At 40.1% G+C, this 22,642-nt stretch overlaps 1 protein-coding gene across 7 annotated transcripts in view; it reads right to left on the bottom strand.

Annotated features, from left to right (window-relative positions):
• Positions 1-9,711: 9,711 nt before the first annotated feature.
• The window catches only part of LOC113007416 (nectin-3-like), a 30,453-nt gene continuing 17,522 nt past the window's right edge, over positions 9,712-22,642 (bottom strand). For 6 of the 7 annotated variants that reach the window (XM_026143958.1, XM_026143961.1, XM_026143960.1 and 3 more), the window contains 3 exons: positions 19,229-19,325; positions 18,549-18,636; positions 17,614-18,237 (listed from right to left, as the gene is read on the bottom strand). In XM_026143958.1, the coding sequence (XP_025999743.1) occupies positions 18,226-18,237; positions 18,549-18,636; positions 19,229-19,325 (197 nt within the window). In that variant the 3' untranslated portion in view covers positions 17,614-18,225. Of the gene's footprint in view, positions 9,804-17,613; positions 18,238-18,548; positions 18,637-19,228; positions 19,326-22,642 lie in introns of those variants that run through there. The other variant, XR_003269906.1, reaches the window with a different exon arrangement.

Here is a 22,642-nt window from a genome sequence, read left to right as displayed (position 1 = left end):
CCGTGTCAGTCTGCATTACTCTGTGTAACCCGGTGTTCTTTCTGCGTCTCTCTGCCATCTCTCTCTGTGCATTTTGCTCCTCCTCCCGTGAGTGTTTGGTAGTGATGGCCAAATGAAGCTTTCTGAAGCATTGAAGCTTGTATTGAAGGAGGTTTTTTTGGACGTTAAAAAAAATTGGTTTATTTGTTTAATAAATAGTTTTGACCAGTAAACTCTCCTTGTTTAAACATGCACCATGGTGTGGTCTTTCTTTGCTTGTGACTTCTTGATGTTGGTAAATACAATAATTGAAAAATACCACATTACATATAATATACATATAATAATGTACAACACATTATGGAGTATGCTTCTGCTGTGAGGTCCTGCCTCCCTGCACTTGTGCAAGAGCTAGACGGGTGTATTTATAAATAATATTATATTAGGGAAATTTTCCCAGACATATTTTTGACCTGTGGGTAGAATTGATTGTGAAATGGAAAGGGAAAATGCTTATGAACTTGCAAATGAAAAACATGATGCATTTAAAGTAACCCTTTTTCATTTGTATTTAAGAAGAGAATTTGTTCTAGTGTGTGATGGCCGAACCTGTTCCTTTTCGTGGAGATCATTTCTCCTGCCTTAAGGAACATCCCTTCACATGGCCCAGAGGAGGCTGGAGTGCAGAGAAACTGGTAGAGATGCAGGTATACAGTCTACCTGGGCCCCACCAACTATCAGCTAAAGAGAATAAATAAATTCAATTGCTGCACATTTGGCAGACTAACATTTTCAGATTAATTAAACCATAAAATATATATTTTTATAACATTACATGTAAAGAGTCAAGTTTTTTTTCTAAAGTTATTTAATGATATTTATATTATAAAAGCAGATTTTTTTGACATTTTAAGTTTTTTCCCGTTATATTCCTCGCTGGCTTCAAATCTCTCAGTGGAATGATCAGTGGTTCACTATCTGTCACCATCAAAACACCACAAATCCCGCGAATGATTCACTTACTTATAAACCATTGAATCAGACACCGAAGCAGTTAGGCTCTAAATTAAGCTTCGGACGTCACTGGTCACGTGACTCTGGCCAAACGAATCAAACTTCGACACAGTGCTTCTGAAGCTTCTGACCTTTTTTTTGCATTGGAAGACACCGAGAGAATATGGAAGCCCGTCTGTAGTCAAAAGGTTTATATTATTACCTGTTCACAATGAAACAATGAGTTAGAAGTCATTTTATGGAAAAATATTTTTTTCCCAAGTGGACCCTTACAGCTTTGCTATAAGGGTCCACTTGATAGTTATCAAGGACAGGACATGGGATAGATAAAGAAGAAGAAAAAGACTAGTTGGGAAGAAAGTGTACAGAAGGAGTGGGAAATAAAAATAGAGAAACGATGGAGAGAGAGAGGGAGAAAACACTGAAGATCTGCTTCAACACAGACAGTCATATCCAAGACCAATTAATCTAATATTATTAAAGTCTGACCAATACTCCAGAAGGAGTAGTGATTCTTGTGAACATGGAAAAGTGCCCATGAAGCAAAATAAATGACCTTGATTACAATTTAGGTAAACACTCATTAGGTGATTCTTGTGCATCTGTAATGAACATTTGTCCATTGGTCTATATTTTTTGACTTGTTTGAGCTATCCTGCTAAGTCCTGGTATACTAAATGGAGAACAGCCAGTGCTTCTATTGATATCTCAAGTGTTTGTGCTGCCTCTTTTAGCCCAAAGAGGAAGGAAACCACAAAACTAGTTCAATGAGAAGATGCCTTTTTCCTTGTTGCATATACAGTGGGGCAAAAAAGTATTTAGTCAGCCACCGATTGTGCAAGTTCCCCCACTTAAAATGATGACAGAGGTCAGTAATTTGCACCAGAGGTACACTTCAACTGTGAGAGACAGAATGTGAAAAAAAAATCCATGAATTCACATGGTAGGATTTGTAAAGAATTTATTCGTAAATCAGGGTGGAAAATAAGTATTTGGTCAATAACAAAAATACAACTCAATACTTTATAACATAACCTTTGTTGGCAATAACAGAGGTCAAACGTTTACTATAGGTCTTTACCAGGTTTGCACACACAGTAGCTGGTATTTTGGCCCATTCCTCCATGCAGATCTTCTCGAGAGCAGTGATGTTTCGGGGCTGTCGCCGAGCAACACGGACTTTCAACTCCCGCCACAGATTTCCTATGGGGTTGAGGTCTGGAGACTGGCTAGGCCACTCCAGGACTTTCAAATGCTTCTTACGGTTTTGGATCATTGTCATGTTGGAAGACCCAGCCTCGTTTCATCTTCAAAGTTCTCACTGATGGAAGGAGGTTTTGGCTCAAAATCTCACGATACATGGCCCCATTCATTCTGTCCTTAACACGGATCAGTCCTCCTGTCCCCTTGGCAGAAAAACAGCCCCATAGCATGATGTTTCCACCCCCATGCTTCACAGTAGGTATGGTGTTCTTGGGATGCAACTCAGTATTCTTCTTCCTCCAAACACGACGAGTTGAGTTTATACCAAAAAGTTCTACTTTGGTTTCATCTGACCACATGACATTCTCCCAATCCTCTGCTGTATCATCCATGTGCTCTCTGGCAAACTTCAGACGGGCCTGGACATGCACTGGCTTCAGCAGCGGAACACGTCTGGCACTGCGGGATTTGATTCCCTGCCGTTGTAGTGTGTTACTGATGGTGACCTTTGTTACTTTGGTCCCAGCTCTCTGCAGGTCATTCACCAGGTCCCCCCGTGTGGTTCTGGGATCTTTGCTCACCGTTCTCATGATCATTTTGACCCCACGGGATGAGATCTTGCGTGGAGCCCCAGATCGTGGGAGATTATCAGTGGTCTTGTATGTCTTCCATTTTCTGATGATTGCTCCCACAGTTGATTTTTTCACACCAAGCTGCTTGCCTATTGTAGATTCACTCTTCCCAGTCTGGTGCAGGTCTACAATACTTTTCCTGGTGTCCTTCGAAAGCTCTTTGGTCTTGGCCATGGCGGAGTTTGGAGTCTGACTGTTTGAGGCTGTGGACAGGTGTCTTTTATACAGATGATGAGTTCAAACAGGTGCCATTCATACAGGTAACGAGTGGGGGACAGAAAAGCTTCTTACAGGAGACGTTACAGGTCTGTGAGAGCCAGAGATTTTCCTTGTTTGAGGTGACCAAATACTTATTTTCCACCCTGATTTACGAATAAATTCTTTACAAATCCTACCATGTGGATTCATGGATTTTTTTATTTTTATTTTTTTCACATTCTGTCTCTCACAGTTGAAGTGTACCTCTGGTGCAAATTACTGACCTCTGTCATCATTTTAAGTGGGGGAACTTGCACAATCGGTGGCTGACTAAATACTTTTTTGCCCCACTGTATGTATATGTGTATGTGTGTGTGTATGTACAGGCAGTGCAGAATTATTAGGCAAATGAGTATTTTGTCCACATCATCCTCTTCATGCATGTTGTCTTACTCAAAGCTGTATAGGCTGGAAAGCCTGCTACCAATGAAGCATATTAGGTGATGTGCATCTCTGTAATGAGAAGGGGTGTGGTCTAATGACATCAACACCCTATATCAGGTGTGCATAATTATTAGGCAACGTCCTTTCCTTTCCTCACAGTTGAAGTGTACCTCTGGTGCAAATTACTGACCTCTGTCATCATTTTAAGTGGGGGAACTTGCACAATCGGTGGCTGACTAAATACTTTTTTGCCCCACTGTACTTGCTGCATCCATGTTTTGCATGTATTCATAACAAACACAATATGTGGAACATTCTTTTTTTGCTTCTGGAAACACCCATCAGCTAAAGTTCACTGCCAACACCACTAAAACAAATTTAAATAACTTCTGATAATAGTTAATATATTTAGTATAAATATAGTTTTAAATACCTGTCTTTCTCTCTCAGCATTGAAATGAATATGTAAAAACTGTTCAAATTACATTATCTGCTCCAGATAATATTTTCACTTGGTTTGGCTTCTGTCAAACACTGAAATCACTGTAATGTTCACTTCTGTGGGAGAGACTACAAAAAATAAAGACATGAAAGTTTTAAACCTGAACTGATGAAATGCTAATGATGTCAAAATAATGTTTGAATCCTGCCACGTCAGGCAAAACTATAAATCTTGGTTGCTTTTCATTTAGTTTCAAGTAGTAATCCTTTTATAGACTTTCAAAGGTGTCATTGACTCATTTACAATAAGCTTGGACTAAAAACAACATATTGGGTTTCTTGGTCTTTTGGGGAATTCCACCAGAAACAGAACACCACAGTCATACATTGTCACTAAAACCCCCCACAATACTTCTTTTTCAAAACATCTCAGTTACTTTTGGTTATAGATTGACACATAAACTGCCTCCTTTGATAATTCCCATGGTAACTGTGCAGATTGTTTTGACTGGGGGAGAAGAATAAAGCACAATGAACTCATTATCTAGCTTGGGAAACCAGCCTGAGACAGCTTTTACAGGACAAATTGTAAATGCTTGGTACTGAGGGGGGAATGTCTGCAGAGAGAGCAACTAAAATGACAAAAAAGTGACATAACTTATTATTAAGTAATGTATCTATCTAGAGTACATATATAAACCTATTCTGCACACAAAGATTGTAAATAGTGTACTAGACTACTGTCAGCCAGTGAAGAAACACTCGTGTCTGGACAGCAGTCGTTTCATCCAGATTCCTCCCCTATCAAAAAACCTTATTGACTGCTTTAATTTGCTGCATTTATTGGCAATAGCCAATTAAATAATTAAAATTATTAAATGGACAGCGACACAAAGGAGGATATATAATAAACTCTATTAACCTCAGCAGGAGGCTTCGATCCAGCAGCCGTGCAGGTAGCAAATAAAACCTCTTCTGTGCCCAAAGTGGGAAAGTTGTCCTTGATGTGTGTGAAAGGAGGCACTAGGAGAGTTACAGAAGGCAAGTAAGTTAACTTATAAGGATGACAGTAAAAGTCAGTCTGTCTACAATTCATGAAAAAACACATCTCTTAAATAAATTTTTTGTTTTGTTTTTCCTATACCAATCACTATAAGAGCTCTGTCTTCTGATTTCCACTGGGAAACAAAGTGTAGCTGCTTTCATCCTTCAGTGCAACACCTCTCATCTAGACTATGGACCATTTCATTCTCCATCTTCTTAATAGCTGCCCTCACTTCTTTACTAAACCTCTGAACTTCCTGGTTCATCAACTGTCCACCATGTCCTCCACTCTCTTGTTTTCTACATACATCAGCTGGAAGTATGCTTCCATCTTCTCAATGCACTCGCATCATATGTTTCCATTCTTATCGCTAATCCCCCTAATTTGCTCCATCTCTTTGCCTAGCTATCCAGCATCAAAGTCACTTAAAACTGTTCCCTTTGCCACCCTGCTCATTACCAGACATCTTACACCAGTACAGCCAGTACTCTTTCTAATCTTTCTGAGTGTCCCACTTCTTAATTGATTCACAGGGGGAAATAATCCACCAAAACATATACCATCATGAGACTGAACTCATTTACAAGGAGCTTCACATTTTTTTCACCTTTTCTTTCTTTTATCTTTTCTCTAAAAAGCAATTCAACAAAGAAATCTCTGAAATCTAAAATATCTAAACACCAAAGAAACTTCAATGCTTCACTGAGCTAACTAGAAACTGTGGCAAATCATGTTTTTCATTTCGTTTATTTATATGTTATTTTCTCTTTCAGTTTTTGTCATAACATGGTTCTCTTTTAAATGGCCTGGGTGATACAAAACTGTAAGTAAGATACAGTGGGGCAAAAAAGTATTTAGTCAGCCACCGATTGTGCAAGTTCCCCCACCTAAAATGATGACAGAGGTCAGTAATTTGCACCAGAGGTACACTTCAACTGTGAGAGACAGAATGTGAAAAAAAAAAATCCATGAATCCACATGGTAGGATTTGTAAAGAATTTATTCGTAAATCAGGGTGGAAAATAAGTATTTGGTCAATAACAAAAATACAACTCAATACTTTGTAACATAACCTTTGTTGGCAATAACAGAGGTCAAACGTTTACTATAGGTCTTTACCAGGTTTGCACACACAGTAGCTGGTATTTTGGCCCATTCCTCCATGCAGATCTTCTCGAGAGCAGTGATGTTTTGGGGCTGTCGCCGAGCAACACGGACTTTCAACTCCCGCCACAGATTTTCTATGGGGTTGAGGTCTGGAGACTGGCTAGGCCACTCCAGGACTTTCAAATGCTTCTTACGGAGCCACTCCTTTGTTGCCCGGGCGGTGTGTTTTGGATCATTGTCATGTTGGAAGACCCAGCCTCGTTTCATCTTCAAAGTTCTCACTGATGGAAGGAGGTTTTGGCTCAAAATCTCACGATACATGGCCCCATTCATTCTGTCCTTAACACGGATCAGTCGTCCTGTCCCCTTGGCAGAAAAACAGCCCCATAGCATGATGTTTCCACCCCCATGCTTCACAGTAGGTATGGTGTTCTTGGGATGCAACTCAGTATTCTTCGTCCTCCAAACACGACGAGTTGAGTTTATACCAAAAAGTTCTACTTTGGTTTCATCTGACCACATGACATTCTCCCAGTCCTCTGCTGTATCATCCATGTGCTCTCTGGCAAACTTCAGACGGGCCTGGACATGCACTGGCTTCAGCAGCGGAACACGTCTGGCACTGCGGGATTTGATTCCCTGCCGTTGTAGTGTGTTACTGATGGTGACCTTTGTTACTTTGGTCCCAGCTCTCTGCAGGTCATTCACCAGGTCCCCCCGTGTGGTTCTGGGATCTTTGCTCGTCGTTCTCATGATCATTTTGACCCCACGGGATGAGATCTTGCGTGGAGCCCCAGATCGAGGGAGATTATCAGTGGTCTTGTATGTCTTCCATTTTCTGATGATTGCTCCCACAGTTGATTTTTTCACACCAATCTGCTTGCCTATTGTAGATTCACTCTTCCCAGTCTGGTGCAGGTCTACAATACTTTTCCTGGTGTCCTTCGAAAGCTCTTTGGTCTTGGCCATGGCGGCGTTTGGAGTCTGACTGTTTGAGGCTGTGGACAGGTGTCTTTTATACAGATGATGAGTTCAAACAGGTGCCATTCATACAGGTAACGAGTGGGGGACAGAAAAGCTTCTTACAGAAGACGTTACAGGTCTGTGAGAGCCAGAGATTTTCCTTGTTTGAGGTGACCAAATACTTATTTTCCACCCTAATTTACGAATAAATTCTTTACAAATCCTACCATGTGAATTCATGGATTTTTTTTCACATTCTGTCTCTCACAGTTGAAGTGTACCTCTGGTGCAAATTACTGACCTCTGTCATCATTTTAGGTGGGGGAACTTGCACAATCGGTGGCTGACTAAATACTTTTTTGCCCCACTGTACACATGTTGTAGTCCATCTTCTGGACAAGGAAAAACTATTAGGAAACGTATGTAGCGGTATGTGTTTTTAATATTCAAACATAGCTGATGATTGACTTTAAAATTCCCAGCTCTGGTAATGGATCACATGAGTAAAAACCTAGAGGAGAAAGACAAAGCACAAAGGAAGGAGGGCACCTCCTTCCTTTGTGCTTTGTGTCCCACAGGAAAAACTGGAACGAGTGAGTGACTTGGAAATGCAATGGAAAATGAAAGCATAGACAGGATTCCTTTGTTGACCTTCCTGAATTACTGAAAACACTGCAGGTATTATTGGTGCAGAACAATAATACTTGCCTTGTCTTATCACACAAGCCAGTGTATTGTTCTTTCACATGCTTCAGTTTAACTGAGAATTCGGTGAATTGACCATAATGGTTTATACATTTTTAGTCTACATGCTTCCTTCAACAATTTCTTTATTTTTCACAAGCATTAGCCTAGACATGTAGGTGTTCCAGTAAATATTAGTAAGAATAGAGTAAAAATTATAGTTGTACCAAAACTATCCATAATTTCAGTATGCTCAGTTTAGGATTAGTTTCACTTGCATTTTTACTTATTTATTCACTTTTTAAATTTTGCTTCATGTTTTTCTTCTTTTCTTAACGGATTAATCATTCCCCGTTGTGAAGACTGTAGATGACACTACTGATTTGAGTTCATTTATTTTAATATGTCTGTAACTTGTACACACTTGTACTTGCTTTATGTTTTATATTTAAGAGGAGTAAAGTTATTCATATAGTTTTTATTCTTTATAATATGTTGTGCAGATCACTGCAGTCATACTTATCTTTACAGACAAGGTGAATAGATAGGTAGCTAGACAGAGAAAGAGAGAGAGAAAGAGAGAAGATGCATTATTAATTATTAAATCCAGTCTGATGAGAATTCACTGCTTGAGTTCAGTTTTGGTGTTAAACTCCCAAGAATACCACCTGGATCAATAGTCTTTTTTCTGATTATTGGCAAAAGGTTTACAGCGGTCTTCTTCTTAGAGATGCTGCTAAGGCTGTAATTAAGCCAAGAGATACAATAACTGAAAACATGTGCACATAAAAAAATCTCCTGATGAATGAATCACAGGCAAGGTTATGCTGTATAAATACTGTATAAATTAACAGTACTCAGTGCTGGTTCTAACAGCCAGAGCTGCTTCAAGCTTTATCAGAATCACAATCAGAATACTTTATTAATCCCTAGGGAAATTATGCAAGTTACAGTTGCTCCAGTACAGTAACATTAAGAAAAACAGAAAACAAAACCGACTGAGACAGGACTCTTCTAGACACTCTAACACCCACCAGGACAATGTACATTTCAGATTTTTCATTTAAAATTTTCAGATTGTCTATTTTATTTAATTCATGTAATGTACAAAATTCACCCGGGTGGGAGGTATTGGTATTGTCCAACATTGTCCTTATCTTGGACAACATTGTAAATGGTAAATGGCCTCTTCGACACCACCTTAAAAGAGTGCAGCTCCATACACACAACATTACTGGCCTTATGGATCAGTTTATTGACTCTGTCGGCATCAGCAACCCTCAACCTGCCGCCCCAGCATGCAACATCATAGAGGATAGCACTGGCCACACCTGACTTATAGAAAATCCTGAGATTGGTGGTGTGGCTCTGGATTCCAGGCTGACTGCAGGTGAGGTTGTAGGTGAACATCTGGCACAGCTGTCCTGTGCCAGATGTTCTGTTGACCCACTGAGAGAGGCTTCATTTAAGAATCACCAGGAACACTGAAGCTCATTGCACTGATCAAGCAGGACTCATGATCTTCACCAGCAGCTCCCTCACAGGGAAATCTTCAGAGCTCCACCGCAGGCCGACCCCAGGAGATGGATAAACCCAGCATTTCATGAACACTGTGATGGAGACCTTTGGTTTGTGTAATGTTATAAATACTCGTTTTTTTTAATGTGCAAAAAACTGTAAAGGAATTCCAGATCACAAGTTTGTAGTTTGACATACAAGTGATGACCTTTGAGCTTCATCAGGTTTTATTTAATTGTGTCAGAGAAAATCAGCTGTGCTCTTCATGCAGCTGAGTACATCAAGTGTTTAAAACAGAAGCTGTGCAGGTCTGAGATCAGCAGCTCGCTGAAAAACCAAGCTGAGGTCCTGTTAATGCTGATATATAGTGACACAGTTACATGGGTGATTAGTCCTTTTGACTTTTTGTCTTTAACTTTGTCAATAAAACAGCTGCAGCTTTCACTGACAGCACATGTGGTACTTTAACCTTTGTACTGTTTTCATCAGTTCATTTTGCAGCTAACATGTGAACATGATGGATGATCTGTCTGCTCTCACTGGTTGGTGCTGAGGTCCAAATCTGAGGGCAGCTCCTGTAATCACAACGAGAACAGAATCATCACAAACTGAAATATGAAGTTTATCTTTCAAATCCCAAATAAAGCTGATCCTTCTCTGTCCTCACACACCCAGGATCTGAAGCTCTTCTCTTACATTTTTTTTTCAGTTCTACGGTTCAATCCATAGTTACTTATTAATGAGGAGTTACTGAAGTACAAGCTTTAAAAAAAATAAATTGGTGTTACTGTCTTTAAAGATGTGGCAAGAGACTAGGGTTGCCAACCGTCCCTTAAAAAACGGAATCGTCCCGTATTTCGAAACAAAAGTACACGTCCCGTATTGAGCTAATAAGGGACGCACTTTGTCCCGTAATACAGTGATAATCAAAAGTAGTCTATAACTTTTAATGGAATTAACACTTTGTTTGAAAACATAATTCCCAGCCCCTCTCCTGCTTTGTGACCAATGAGCTGACAGCACACTTATGACAATTCGAGTATGACAATTCAGATTACCGCTCATCTCATTGGTCGAGGAAAGGTCGCTTGCGGAGAAAATACCGGAAGACAACAGATGACCACAACAAGAAGCATGGCCAACAGGGAAACAAACGCCGACACTGCGGTGCAAGTCTCGGATGACAGTACACCTAAAGCTGGGCAAACACTGTGCGATTTTTTTCAGTCACGTTATTCAGCTCCTGCTCAAACTGCACGATTGACTCGCAGGGATTAGAAGTTGGTAGGTCACAATGCAGGTCTCACACTATACCGCCCGATGCTCTGATGCGACCTGAGTGCTCACACTGTGCGTCCATAAAATGAAGGTTATAACAGAAAATCTGTCGCTCTCTCTCTCTGTCTTTCACTCACACAGACACACCACCACCATCAACTTTGCTAAATTGCTAATGAAAAACACTGATCAGGCAGCTGTGATTGAGCACCAATGTAAATCCAACTATTTTCACGGTTGTTGTGGTCGTGATAATTTTGTGATGCCACATGGAAAAGGCTCGGATGAGCTTTCCAAAGTTCTACAAGTTGTGCCTCCATCGCTTGTGTCCAGATCACACGCGGCACTGCCGTGCTGCTCCGTCTTTTTCACCAACGTTTGCGCGTGAGCAGTGTGAGCGCCTGTGGTGACACTAGGGCTGCCACGATTTGTCGACTAGTCACGATTACGTCGACTATCAAAATCGTCGACGACTGATTTAATAGTCGACGTGTCGTTTGAAGCTTTGTAAGATCGCAAAAGACGCAGGAATAATAGCAGGATTTAAGAGTGTAATAACGGACTGAAACAGAAGATGGCAGCACTGCATGTACAAGGATTCCAGCTGCCGTTAAACCCCGAAGAAGAAGAAGTAGCTGTGTCCCAGAATTCATAGCGCGGCCCAGCTTAGTTTCCAACAATGGCAGTAGCTAGTTAGTTTTAATATTACTCTTATTATTCTTTCTGGGTCACAAAATAAACGTTTAACATATTTTCAGGCGAGAATGTAGCTGTGTAAACCTCAAATATCGGCTCAGTTTATCAGGACACCACATATTTTCAAAAGCGCTCCGACGTTTTCGGAGACGTCTGTTACCCACTAGCTCGATAGCTAGCCGGGGGCTAGGTCACTAGCGCCGTGAGAACACCGGACTCCCGGCAAATTGTTTTCAAACCCACCGCCGTCTTTCGCGACTCAGGTTAAATATATATGAGTCACTTAGATAAATTAAAAATGTTGTTGTTTGGCTTTTTTTTTTTTTTTTTTTTAGTATTTTATTTGTTCCTGAGTAAATCGGTTTGGCTGAGATTAAAGTTATAGTTTTTACACAGCTGAATAAACGTCAAGCAGACAGCTGATTATCAGAAGTGTGAGATGCTGGAGAATATACCCCGGTGTCCTGTTATATTTTAGATAGCAAGGAGTTTATTAAACTTTACCGAAACAATCTGCAAATTTCATTAAAATTTAATAAACTATCATCTTGTCTTTATTTTTAGTTAGCACCTTAAAAGCTTAAAGCTGTAAGCTAATGATAGTTATATAAGCTGTAGTTTTACGTCCAGTGGATGATGATCTGATTAGTCGACTAATCGCAAAAATAATCGGTGACTAGTCGACTATCAAAATAATCGTTTGTGGCAGCCCTAGGTGACACCCTCACGAGCGATTGATGATCGGGAGCTGGTCGTGAGGTGTTAATCACTTCTCGTTACCCCACGTATACTACACGACGCACAATGAAGGCCAAAATCGGTCCGATCACTCAAAAATCGGCTCAAAATGGGCCTGAAACCGCACAGTGTGAGCCCAGCATTAGAGCAGCAATGTTTGTTCCCCTCAGAGAAAGGGAAGAATGGGAAAAGGAAAACACCTGGCTGGAAAAAGTTAATATGGGCATGTGCAGTGAATATCAGCGCTATGTGGCCAGAAGTGTGATAATATAACTTATTTTGTGTAATAAACAACTGCAAGGATAGATGATTACAACAAATTGATAACTAATACATAAAAGTAATACATAGATGAATAATGATGATGAGTTAAGATGCGTAATCATGTGAACAAGCGGGTTTACAAACAGGAGCAGCTGATTAGCATTAGAAAAGCTGAAATAATACCTCAACTGAAGCCAATTGTACTAAATGCACTAAATGTGCACTGTTACAAGAATGTTTTTCTTTCTATTGTTTTCTATTATTTTAAGTTAAGCAGGACAGAGTTCTTTTAAAGAAAGATTTACTTATATTCTCAAAAGTTAAGCATGACAGGCTTCTGTTTAAGAAAGAGGCCTGTTTTATTGTGTTAATGTTGTCATTTTGAGCTAAAAATAAATGGCTAAATGATCATTTGTTTCACATGTGTTCATATCACAAAGAATAGAATATGCATCTACTTAAATCAACTTAAAGTCAAATGGTTAAAAAAAATAATTTCACACACAAAAAAAAGAGCTAGAAAATTCACCACACTGGGAAGGGTGAAGACAACTGGGTCGCCCGGCCCTGGCCACGAGGTGTCCCTTATTTATTTTTCAGGGAGTTGGCAACCCTACAAGAGACTGAAAACATGCTGCTGTTTGAATATATTTAATAATCAGCTCTGCAGCTCTGAGCTGAAGCAGAGTGCAACCTGTTGCTTTTACAGTATAATACTTGTAATAAAAGTACAGTAACGGCAATTAGTGACTGAGCAACTCGGGACGTTTCTCTTGATTTCTTTAGTCAGGGTAAATTCATTCATCTGCACGGATTAGCTAAACGAACTTTAAAAACACGTTTCCCCGACAGCCGCGTGCTCATTTTAGCTAGGTCTCAGGACCTAGCTAAGGACGGTAGTTACGGATGATCTTACAAACACGTTTAACTTACTGAAAAAGTGCAGCAGGGCCTCGGATCCTTCTGTCGGGTTGTCCAGTTTACTGAAGAACACCTCAGGCTGTCAGGTTAAAACAGTCGGTCGTGGTTTTGTAACGTAAACGCTGGCCCTCCTCTCAGAGCCTATGCTCGATCTGCTATTCCTGAACAGAGATACGCAAGTTTCCCCGTGACTGCAGCTCTCAGTCAAAGCTGCTATGATGACGTTACACCCCAATTTAACATCGCCCCGTTAGTAATTAGAATCAGACTTATGGGAAAGGAGACCCCTTAGACATGAATCAACGCGATGAGAACTATTGATAACAAAAGAAAGAATCATATCCACTAACATGGAGGAGGCGAGGTTTATGACCTACACTTCAGCCAGACACCAGGGGGCGACAGAGACGTTTTGGCTTCATTTTTGGGGAGCTATCGCGTCGTCCATGTTTTCTACAGTCATTGATCAAACACTGCAACAGATCTAAAACTACAAAAAGAGCAAAACAACACACACAAAAAATGAAATAAATGTAAAACTTCTTCAGCCATTTGAGGCACCAGTATAGGCTATTTGGTATTAAAATATAATAATAATTAATGGTGATAAATAGTTTTCTGCTTTAACACATTGGTTCTCAAACTTTCTGACATGCCAAAATTACAAATGCAAAAATAAATAATTTTAAAAAAATGGTTTTTTTGCCCACACCAAGGAGTTTGTAATTAGTCAAGTAATTAAACAGTCATTAACAAATCAAAAAGATACAAGATGAATTTTAGTTAAAAGTTGACAATAAGAGCAACAGGCTCTTGTTTTTTAATAACCTTTACAAAAACAACAAAAAACAATCAAAAACTTTTTTTCTCATGATGCTTCAATACCTGGTCCATGTTCCACAGCTTGAGAACCACTGTTATCATGTGCAGTGCATGGATATACATTAAAAATTAAAACAGTTTTACTGATCTTACTTTTTCAAAAGGTTTAGAAAACAGAAAGTGTCATGTCTTCATTGTTAGGTTTAAAGAAAAGAACAAAAACTTGATAAATAATATAAAGTGTAGAGTTAAAATACACACGCAAGTGTTGCTAATGCTAACAAGAATTAAAATGTATGTAACTGAATTTACCATACTCAGCTATGCAAAAGGCGAAAAATATCTTTACATCCATTATTAAATCTAAACGCAAATTCAGCAACAAGATCCAGACAAAATGAGTCAACAGTTTCTATCCTAAAATAAAAATAAAACAACATGCTGCTGTGGCCCCCTTCCGGTACTGAAGGTAGGCAACATGTAATAATACATACAGTATGCCCTCCAACCAGCCACCATCCAATTCAGAGTCATTTACATTAAATGTAAGTAAACCCCTCAAGTTTTCCTGAACTGCAAACAGCAAATCAACAGATCTGCGAAAACATGAAAGTATAATGTGACCTTTGACACTGCACATTTCATAAATTCTGTTTCTGCTGACTTTGCTTTCTGTCTTAAGTTTGTATACTCGTAGTTCACAAATGAATTCAACACAAAACAGAGGGTTTCATTGACATGACTTTAGAAGCTTGTTTATAAACAGCTGTTAAATATGCTAATTAACCTTTTACAAAAGTGAAGCAGCCAAAACAAAAACTTAAGGCAGTACCAGAATACATTTCTAGTATAAAAAGAGGTATTGTTTTAATAGCTATTATTAATAGCTGCAGTGCTGACATGTCTGCTTGACTGGTTTAAAACTGTAAACATTGTAAGTTTTATACTCAAACATTCACATAAGTACCATCATGACCACTGAGACAATGGAAACTGTGACTCAACAAGACTAGAACATTTAAAAAACACAAAAAAACCTCAGAATTTAATGATAATAATTTAGAATATGCACTTAACACATGAAAACATGGAAAATCATTAAAAAAAAAATGTAAACTTGACATCACACTAACAAAATGCCCACCTTCTAATCTATCACATAATATTTCAGTCAGTGACCAACAGTGTTGGTCAAGTTACTTGAAAAAAGTAATCAGTAACTAATTACCAATTAATTCCCCAAAAAAGTAATCATATTACTTTACTGATTACTTATTTTCAAAAGTAATTAATTACTTAGTTACTTTTTAAAAACACGATTTACAACCTGAGTAGGTGATAAAGTGATAGATCTTTCAGCCTAATTCTACTTTTTCTGCATAATCCATCATACAAAATGTAATCAAATGGAAAAGTCTCTTTTTAAAACGTGTTTTATTAGTTTTAATCTTTTAACTTTATGCATCAAGCAAAAAATTTAACTATATGCAACATTCTCTGACTTGAATAAATTAGTTTAACATTTAAACTTATTTTCTGCACATTCCAGCACATAAAATATATTTTTTTTGTGTTTACACTCACTCTTTCAAATAGATGCAAGTAAAACACAGCAGGAAATAAATAAAGTCAAAGACTAGCGGTCCTGTTGCTCTATTTTCACCTGTAAAGCAGGAGTGGGGTAGGCGGAGGTTTGCCCTGGTGCAGGTGTACCGCAGAATCCGCGAGTTTCTCTGTGAGTTTCCCATTACGTGGTAGCGCACTCGGTGCTTGCTTGGAGGTTTAGGGGGTTTTTTTCCACCGTAAAAAGAAGTTTTCTTCCCACGCACAACGGACACTAATGTTTTTGTCACTTTTTATGGAATCAAACTCAAAATAAGGTCAGTACTTCCATGCTTTAAACGCTGCATGCTCATACTCTCTCCCGCACTCGATATATGATCCGTTGTTGATCTGCACACAGCTGTTGTCACGAATGTAGCACTCGCTTACGTCACTTTCATGAGACAGTCTCACACACAAAAAAAAAAAAAAAATCACGGTTTTAGTAACGCAGTAACGCAGCGTTCCTACAGGAAAGTAACGGTAATCTAATTACCGTTTTTGCAATGGTAATCCCTTACTTTACTCGTTACCTGAAAAAGTAATCAGATTACAGTAAGGCGTTACTTGTAACGCCTTACTGCCCATCTCTGGTGACCAATGTGGTGGGGAAAAAATTTTAATCATAAAACAATGAATGTTTATTAATTAGCAATAAATTTCATAAATCCATGTATGAAGTGTGACTTTATAGACTGGTCACTGCTCTCCACCTACAGCAGCTGGAGTTATGAATCATTAACAAAGCTTGTTTTGCCTGAGTGGATATTTTAGAAAACCTTTCCATCTCATTATGTATGATAGCCAACAAAGTACACTGCTCAAAAAGGAACACTTGATTATCACCATATATCACAAACCAGTTTTAGCACCCGATTCACATAACACTGGACCACTATGGCCCCTCCAGCAGGTGATGGGTTCACTGGAGTAACTGGGGTCAGCCAGGACCCATGAATAATAGGTTTTTAATAAAAAGCCCCTTGACTAAGCCTGGCTTTATGAAGGGGCCCTGGTAACCAAGATTCTGTCAAGTAACTTCTCATCATCAAACTCTTTTGAATCACACTTGGTCTGGCCCTTTACCCATGACCAATTTACCTAGGGAGACCCTACCAGGACCAAACTGTCCTCGACAACAAAGCTCCTGGGATCAGAAGGACACGCAAACCCCTTCACCGTGATAAGGTGGTGATTCATGAAGGGAGATCACACCTGGACAAATCTTTGCTTTTACTTCTGTATCAATTACCCTATGCTTACTTTGGATCTGTGCCTGAATTTAACTGTTTACTTTTGCTTATCAGTTCCTTTATTAAATCATTCCTCACACTGCGCATTATGACAGGAAGTGAAGATAAGGAAAACAGAAAGATAACATCAAAGGGCAAACTAATAACAATACGTTGTCAAGGTGTGCTGTGTGCAGCAGGATGTAGGACTCAAATGCTGGACTTGGAGACTGAAACTTGGAAACTTGAATATGAATTCAAGGAAACTAAAACTAGAAACTCAAAGCACAAAGCACTAACTAGAAAAACTGGGGAACTGGGAAACAAAACTGCGAACAGAGAACTAGAATGCTACCAGAAACAGAGAGACGAAAACACAGCACAGTGAGGGTACAACACGACACAGAACAAGGAAAACACAGGGCTTAAATACACAGAGGTGTAATGAGGGAACGAGACAAAGGAGGAGTGCACAGCTGGGAGTAATGAAGCGTTACAAGACGAAGGGGAAGCAAAACTGAAAACATTTACATAGGACAGGGACTGTCAAAGTAAAACAGGAAACATGAGACAGATCACAAAGACTGCAGCATCCAATCTTAGTAAATACACCGATTACGATTAATGACTGATGAGAGAAACCAAATTTTCCAGTTTTCCTGGAAAACGAAAGTGTAGCTTTCGTTTTCCAGGAAAGCTGCACTCTCCTGGAAAATGCTGCAACGTGTTACTTTTTACAGTTAAAGGAAAAGATTTCAGCAGGGTGAAGACCTTTAATTTTATTAAAATTAATTTAAAAAAAATAAACAAAAACCCTATGATTCAACACAGTAAAAAAAAAGTCTCATTCTAACCTTTTTAAAGATTTTTTTTCCTCTTTCAAATTTCCTTGTATGTTGCTTTACGTTAGGTTATCCGAGCAAAACATCTGCTTTCACCCCCATGTACAAACAAGGGTGGGGCTGTATTACTCAAGTATTATATACTATGTGGTAATCTTACTGGTTGGAATTACAAGGTATTCAGACGGTGTGCTTCGCTTGACTGTTTGTACTGTCTGAACCTTATGGTCTCTGTGGTCTACTGATAACACTGATAACATTGTTTTAAACAGAAGCCCTGTGGGTTGTTATCCTCAGTAGCTTAACGGCTTGTGTTATCAGGAGATGAAGAACAGAAAGAACAGTTATCTTCTGTGAACAGTCACAGAAAAACTGCCATTCATATTAGCCAGAGCTGGTATGTACACCCTAAATGCTGTGGTAGTGACAAGAAAGCTATAACTAAACTTCATTAAAAACTAAGAGATGATAAACAAAAAGGGGGCAGAGAGATAAACGAACACCAAGTATGTCCACCGGTTCTCCATCTGTTCATTTACCAGCTGACTTGAGAACTTGAGAGCTTCAGTACAGATATAGTCCATCCTTTGCTTCCACAGCTGTCAGGGAGATTGCTGTGGTAGACAGTTCAGAACATTTGTTTAAAATGGTTTTAATTTCAGCTGAACATACAAAGACCGTCAGTGTATCTGCATATTTTAAAAAGACCATTTAAACTTCTATCATATTCAACACACACACTCGTTTTTTAAGAAGAGCAGATTTAATAAAATGACTTGTTTAAAACTAAAACTACTAATATATCTACCATAACTGCAAAACAAAGATTTTTACATTAAATAAAGTCATTAGCGTCAAAATATTCAGAGAGAAATCAAACTTTGAGTGAAAAACTGCATATTTCAACAAATTAACAGTTACTGACCTCTGTCTGACGTTGTTCTTGCTGCGCTGCACTGTCACCAGCTGATTCATTTGTTGGGACACGCTGCCAAAAAAGTGCAAACCTATGCCTGGAATTTTGGGGACATTAATTAAAAATCCCTCCAACACCACTGCAATAGCGCTGAAATAAAACAATCAAGTGAATGAGTAACCCAATGTTAAAAGTCAGATATCCAAATACGTGAAACAAAGGCCAATGGCAAACGAGGAGCTATTGTCTATTGTAACACGCTAACTAGTGCACTTTTTCCCCCCACAGAAAGTATCAAAACTGCCAATTAGGCCATTCCTATGATTTGCACTCTCTCTGATAAGATTGCTTTGATTTTGCAGCATAAGTGTGGCCTGATTAACTACCGTCAAGAGCTCATTTGTCCACACTTCCATACTATTTTCCTCTTTAATTTAAGAAAAACTAAAGAAGCATTCCACACAGCTTTTAAATAAACTGTCCATTTAAATTCAAACACCTCAAAATAGAGACTGTGTATATAAAAAAAACAAAAAAAACGAAAGTAAAAATAAAAACATTTTTTGGTCAACCCCTTTGAATTAAAGAGTCTATACTTCAGTTTGGACAGTAGGTCCACATGCTTTAAAGTCAGATCTACTAAATATTATTCTACATTTTGGAAACATGCAAGTTAATGTATGAAGTACCTTTGATCTTCATGTTTATAAAAGTACCATACTGCAGCCCCAACGATGCTCAGGAAAATCAAAACACCAAGTAAGGCCCATGCAGCAGAGCACGATCCTGCAGGGACACAAGAATGAAGAATATAATGAGAATTACATTATCTGGCATTTATGTTTTATGTTTCATATATTGAGATGACTCAGACAATACTTAAACATATACCATACACAAATCAAACATGTAGCTCATGTAGGTTGAGGGCAGGTTAACAATGATCACTTCTGGTACTGTTGGTCAAAAATGTTCTGGCGAAAACTTTTCTAGTCTTGGGTGAAGATAAAGGAAGAGAAGATGGGAAAGGTGTGAGAAAGCTGTCTGATACAATTGGGGAGAAGCAGAAAGAAATGAACTGTTTCTAATTTTTATGGTAGTTTCATTTTAATGAGACAAAATATCAGCCTAAAGTCCAGAACAAATAGCCAGAATTCTGGTTTCAACGGACTGACAGACAGATTAAACCAATCAATTAATCACAGATACTTCTGACCTGAACTGAAGAAACCACAGAATTGGTTCCTTCTTTTCCAACTCTGCACCATGGGAAAGACCAAAGAGTTATCAAAGGACATCATGGACAAGATCTGCTGTAATGGATTACCTTCGGTGAGAAGGTGACAACTGCCGGTGTGAATATTTGGAATAGAAAGAAATATAAAATGACCATCAATTACCCTCAGCCTGGAGCATGACAGTGACCCAAGGCCACATAGTAGGTCACAAAGGAGTCTCTAAAGAACAACGGTTTCTCGACCAAGTACTAAGTGATATTTTGCTTGGGGAAAAACATAACATGCAAATGAATTTATAATTTATGTGTTTTTTTTCTGGGGTTATTGATTGATATTCTGACAACACTAAAATGAAGCTAAATGAACCTATTAGAGTCTGTTCATTTGAAGATGCTCAGATTTTCATCAGGAGTGGCTGGGATGGACAGGATTAGAAATGAGTAAATCAGAGGGAAAGCTACGTTTGGAGACAAAATTAGAGAGACTGAGATGGTTTGGACGTGTGCAAAGGAGGGAGAGTGCATATTTTAGATGATGACTATTTAGTTCTCAGGCAGAAGAAAAAGACAAAGTGAAAGAGGAGCACTGATGTTTAATGAATGTAATAAAAGAGGACATGGAGGTTGGCAGGAAAGAGGAGGATGCTAGAGCATGAGGCAAATAGTTTGATCCCTAAACGGTCTGAAAAAAGAAGCAAAAATTTTTGAGCCAACCCTCATTTCTTCATAGTTTAGTCTTAAGGAGCCAGACTATCGTTCTTTAAAGTATTTTTTCATAGCTTCTAAGGAGAAGAGCCGAAAGAAGACTACATGCACCCATGGTACACTCAGAATCTCTCAGACTGGCACAATCTAAGGCATAAGACCATGAACAGAATATATCATATGTTAAGGCAAGTTTTAAATTGTAGAACTGACTTGAGTAATATATACTGCACTGGGTGGGCATTAGTCATCCATTTACTTGTCTGTTTTATGCTGGCTCTAAGGTTAGGCAATCATTTCCTTAAGCTATTTGCTTACAAACAATTCTTAACCTCTTATTTGTATGTGGGTGGAGTGCCTACAGAAGTCCATCATTATCCGTCATAGTAGATGTTCAAGTTTCTATTTATTTCCTTTGAAAGAAGTCCACAGAAAATAAAACAGAACAACATCAGAATTAGGGCAGGGCAATACGGCCAAAAATATTTATCACGATATATATTTGATATAACTGACGATATAACTGACGCGAGACAAAACACTTTACAACTCCAAAACTTTATTAGTGCAAAAAACAAACAAACATCAATGTATTTTCACTTAAACAAGCAACTGTTTTTATGTGCATTAAAGCTATATAAAATTTTAACAGCGCAAATGCAAAAGTTATTTTTGACAGGCATTTCCAGTGGAAATGGGCCGACATATCCTGAGCATAGCGATGTACAATATCGACAAAACTTAAAAATGGCCACACCCGAAGCCACACACCTGCTGCTGATCGGGCCTCGTCGGGGGAGCTACTTAAGAGAGTCTTGGAGCTCCCACCGACGCGGGATCATTGCATGAGACTCCACGTTAGTCACCCTGTCTAAGTTTAGTCAGAAAGTGTATGCCTGCCATTCTGAGTGTCCTGACAGCTGCCGTTATTGTTTCCCGCAGGGAGAGCGTGGAAGGCACGGAGAGCAGCGAGCACCGGGGGGTGCTGACACGGGAGCAGAGAGCACACGGACTATTCACGGGAGACACGACACGGGAGTCTGGGAGAACACGGGGATTTATTGTTACGTTGTTTTCACTCTGTAAATAAACACACTGCTTGAACTTTGAGCTCCGCGCCTGGGTCCTCCTCCTTCCCCACATCCCCACGGTGTGCCATGCCGCACCGTGACAGAATGATCCCGCCGCTTATGGACCCAGCGGTCTCCGAGGAGAGGCTCAGGAGGGAAATTATGGACAAAGTGTACCGCATGTGTGACTTATGGTGGGAGAAGCCAGCGGAAGGTTTGCGTCGCGCCGTGGAGAGGCGGCTGCAGGAGATGCTTTTTAAATTCCCCTGGCTGGTGGACTCCCTCAATGCGGTGGTCCTGGACTTTCTACTTTCCACCCTCCACCTCCACTCTCCTCCTCAGGCTGCCCACCAGCTCGGACAGCTGGTGGATTCACTGCCTGAGACGCCGGCCCCGACGTCTACACGGAAGCGACGTTCGCGCCGCCAGCGTTCCTCACCGCAGCCACATCCACGGTCATCTCAAGAGCCGGCTGTGGTGAGTAGTACGGACAATTTTCCATTTCCCTCACCATCTGTGTTTGTGTCTGCAGTGGACGAGCTGACAGCGCAGGTAACATCACCTCGGTCAGAGGTCTTCACACCACTCGCTGCTTCACCATCTGCGGTTGTGGCGCTGTCGTCATCTCATCCGCATGCGGTCATCCCTCAGCCATCTTCTCCACCAGCGGCAGCCTCCATTCCACTACCCACTCCAGCAGCCCTGTCCGGAGGGGGCGACCTCACACGCATCCAACGCCTGATGGACTGGGTAACTCACACCACCAACGCAAGGGCAAGAGTGGTGGGGTTAAATGCCATCGAGGCAATCCTGGAGGGAAACCCCTACCTCGGCCAGCTCAAGGGAGTTTCCGCCTGCCTTGGCACCCTGCGTAAAGCCCGGGGGGTGGTGCGAGCTCGGGAAACCTCACACGCATCGCCAGCTGAGGAGCTCAGCATGCCCGAGCAGGAGCTCGGCGAGCCGGAGGAGCCCGCACCGCCAGCTGTGGAGCTCAGCATGCCCGAGCAGGAGTTCAGCGAGCCGGAGGAGCCCGCACCGTCAGCTGAGGCGCTCAGCGAGCCGGAGGAGCTCAGCATGCCCGAGCAGGAGCT

Source organism: Astatotilapia calliptera, chromosome 16 (assembly GCF_900246225.1).
Source record: "Astatotilapia calliptera chromosome 16, fAstCal1.2, whole genome shotgun sequence".
Classification (NCBI taxonomy): Eukaryota; Metazoa; Chordata; class Actinopteri; order Cichliformes; family Cichlidae; genus Astatotilapia; species Astatotilapia calliptera.
The sequence above is the reverse complement of the archived record's forward strand: the minus strand, read 5'-3'. Positions and strand labels throughout refer to the sequence as shown.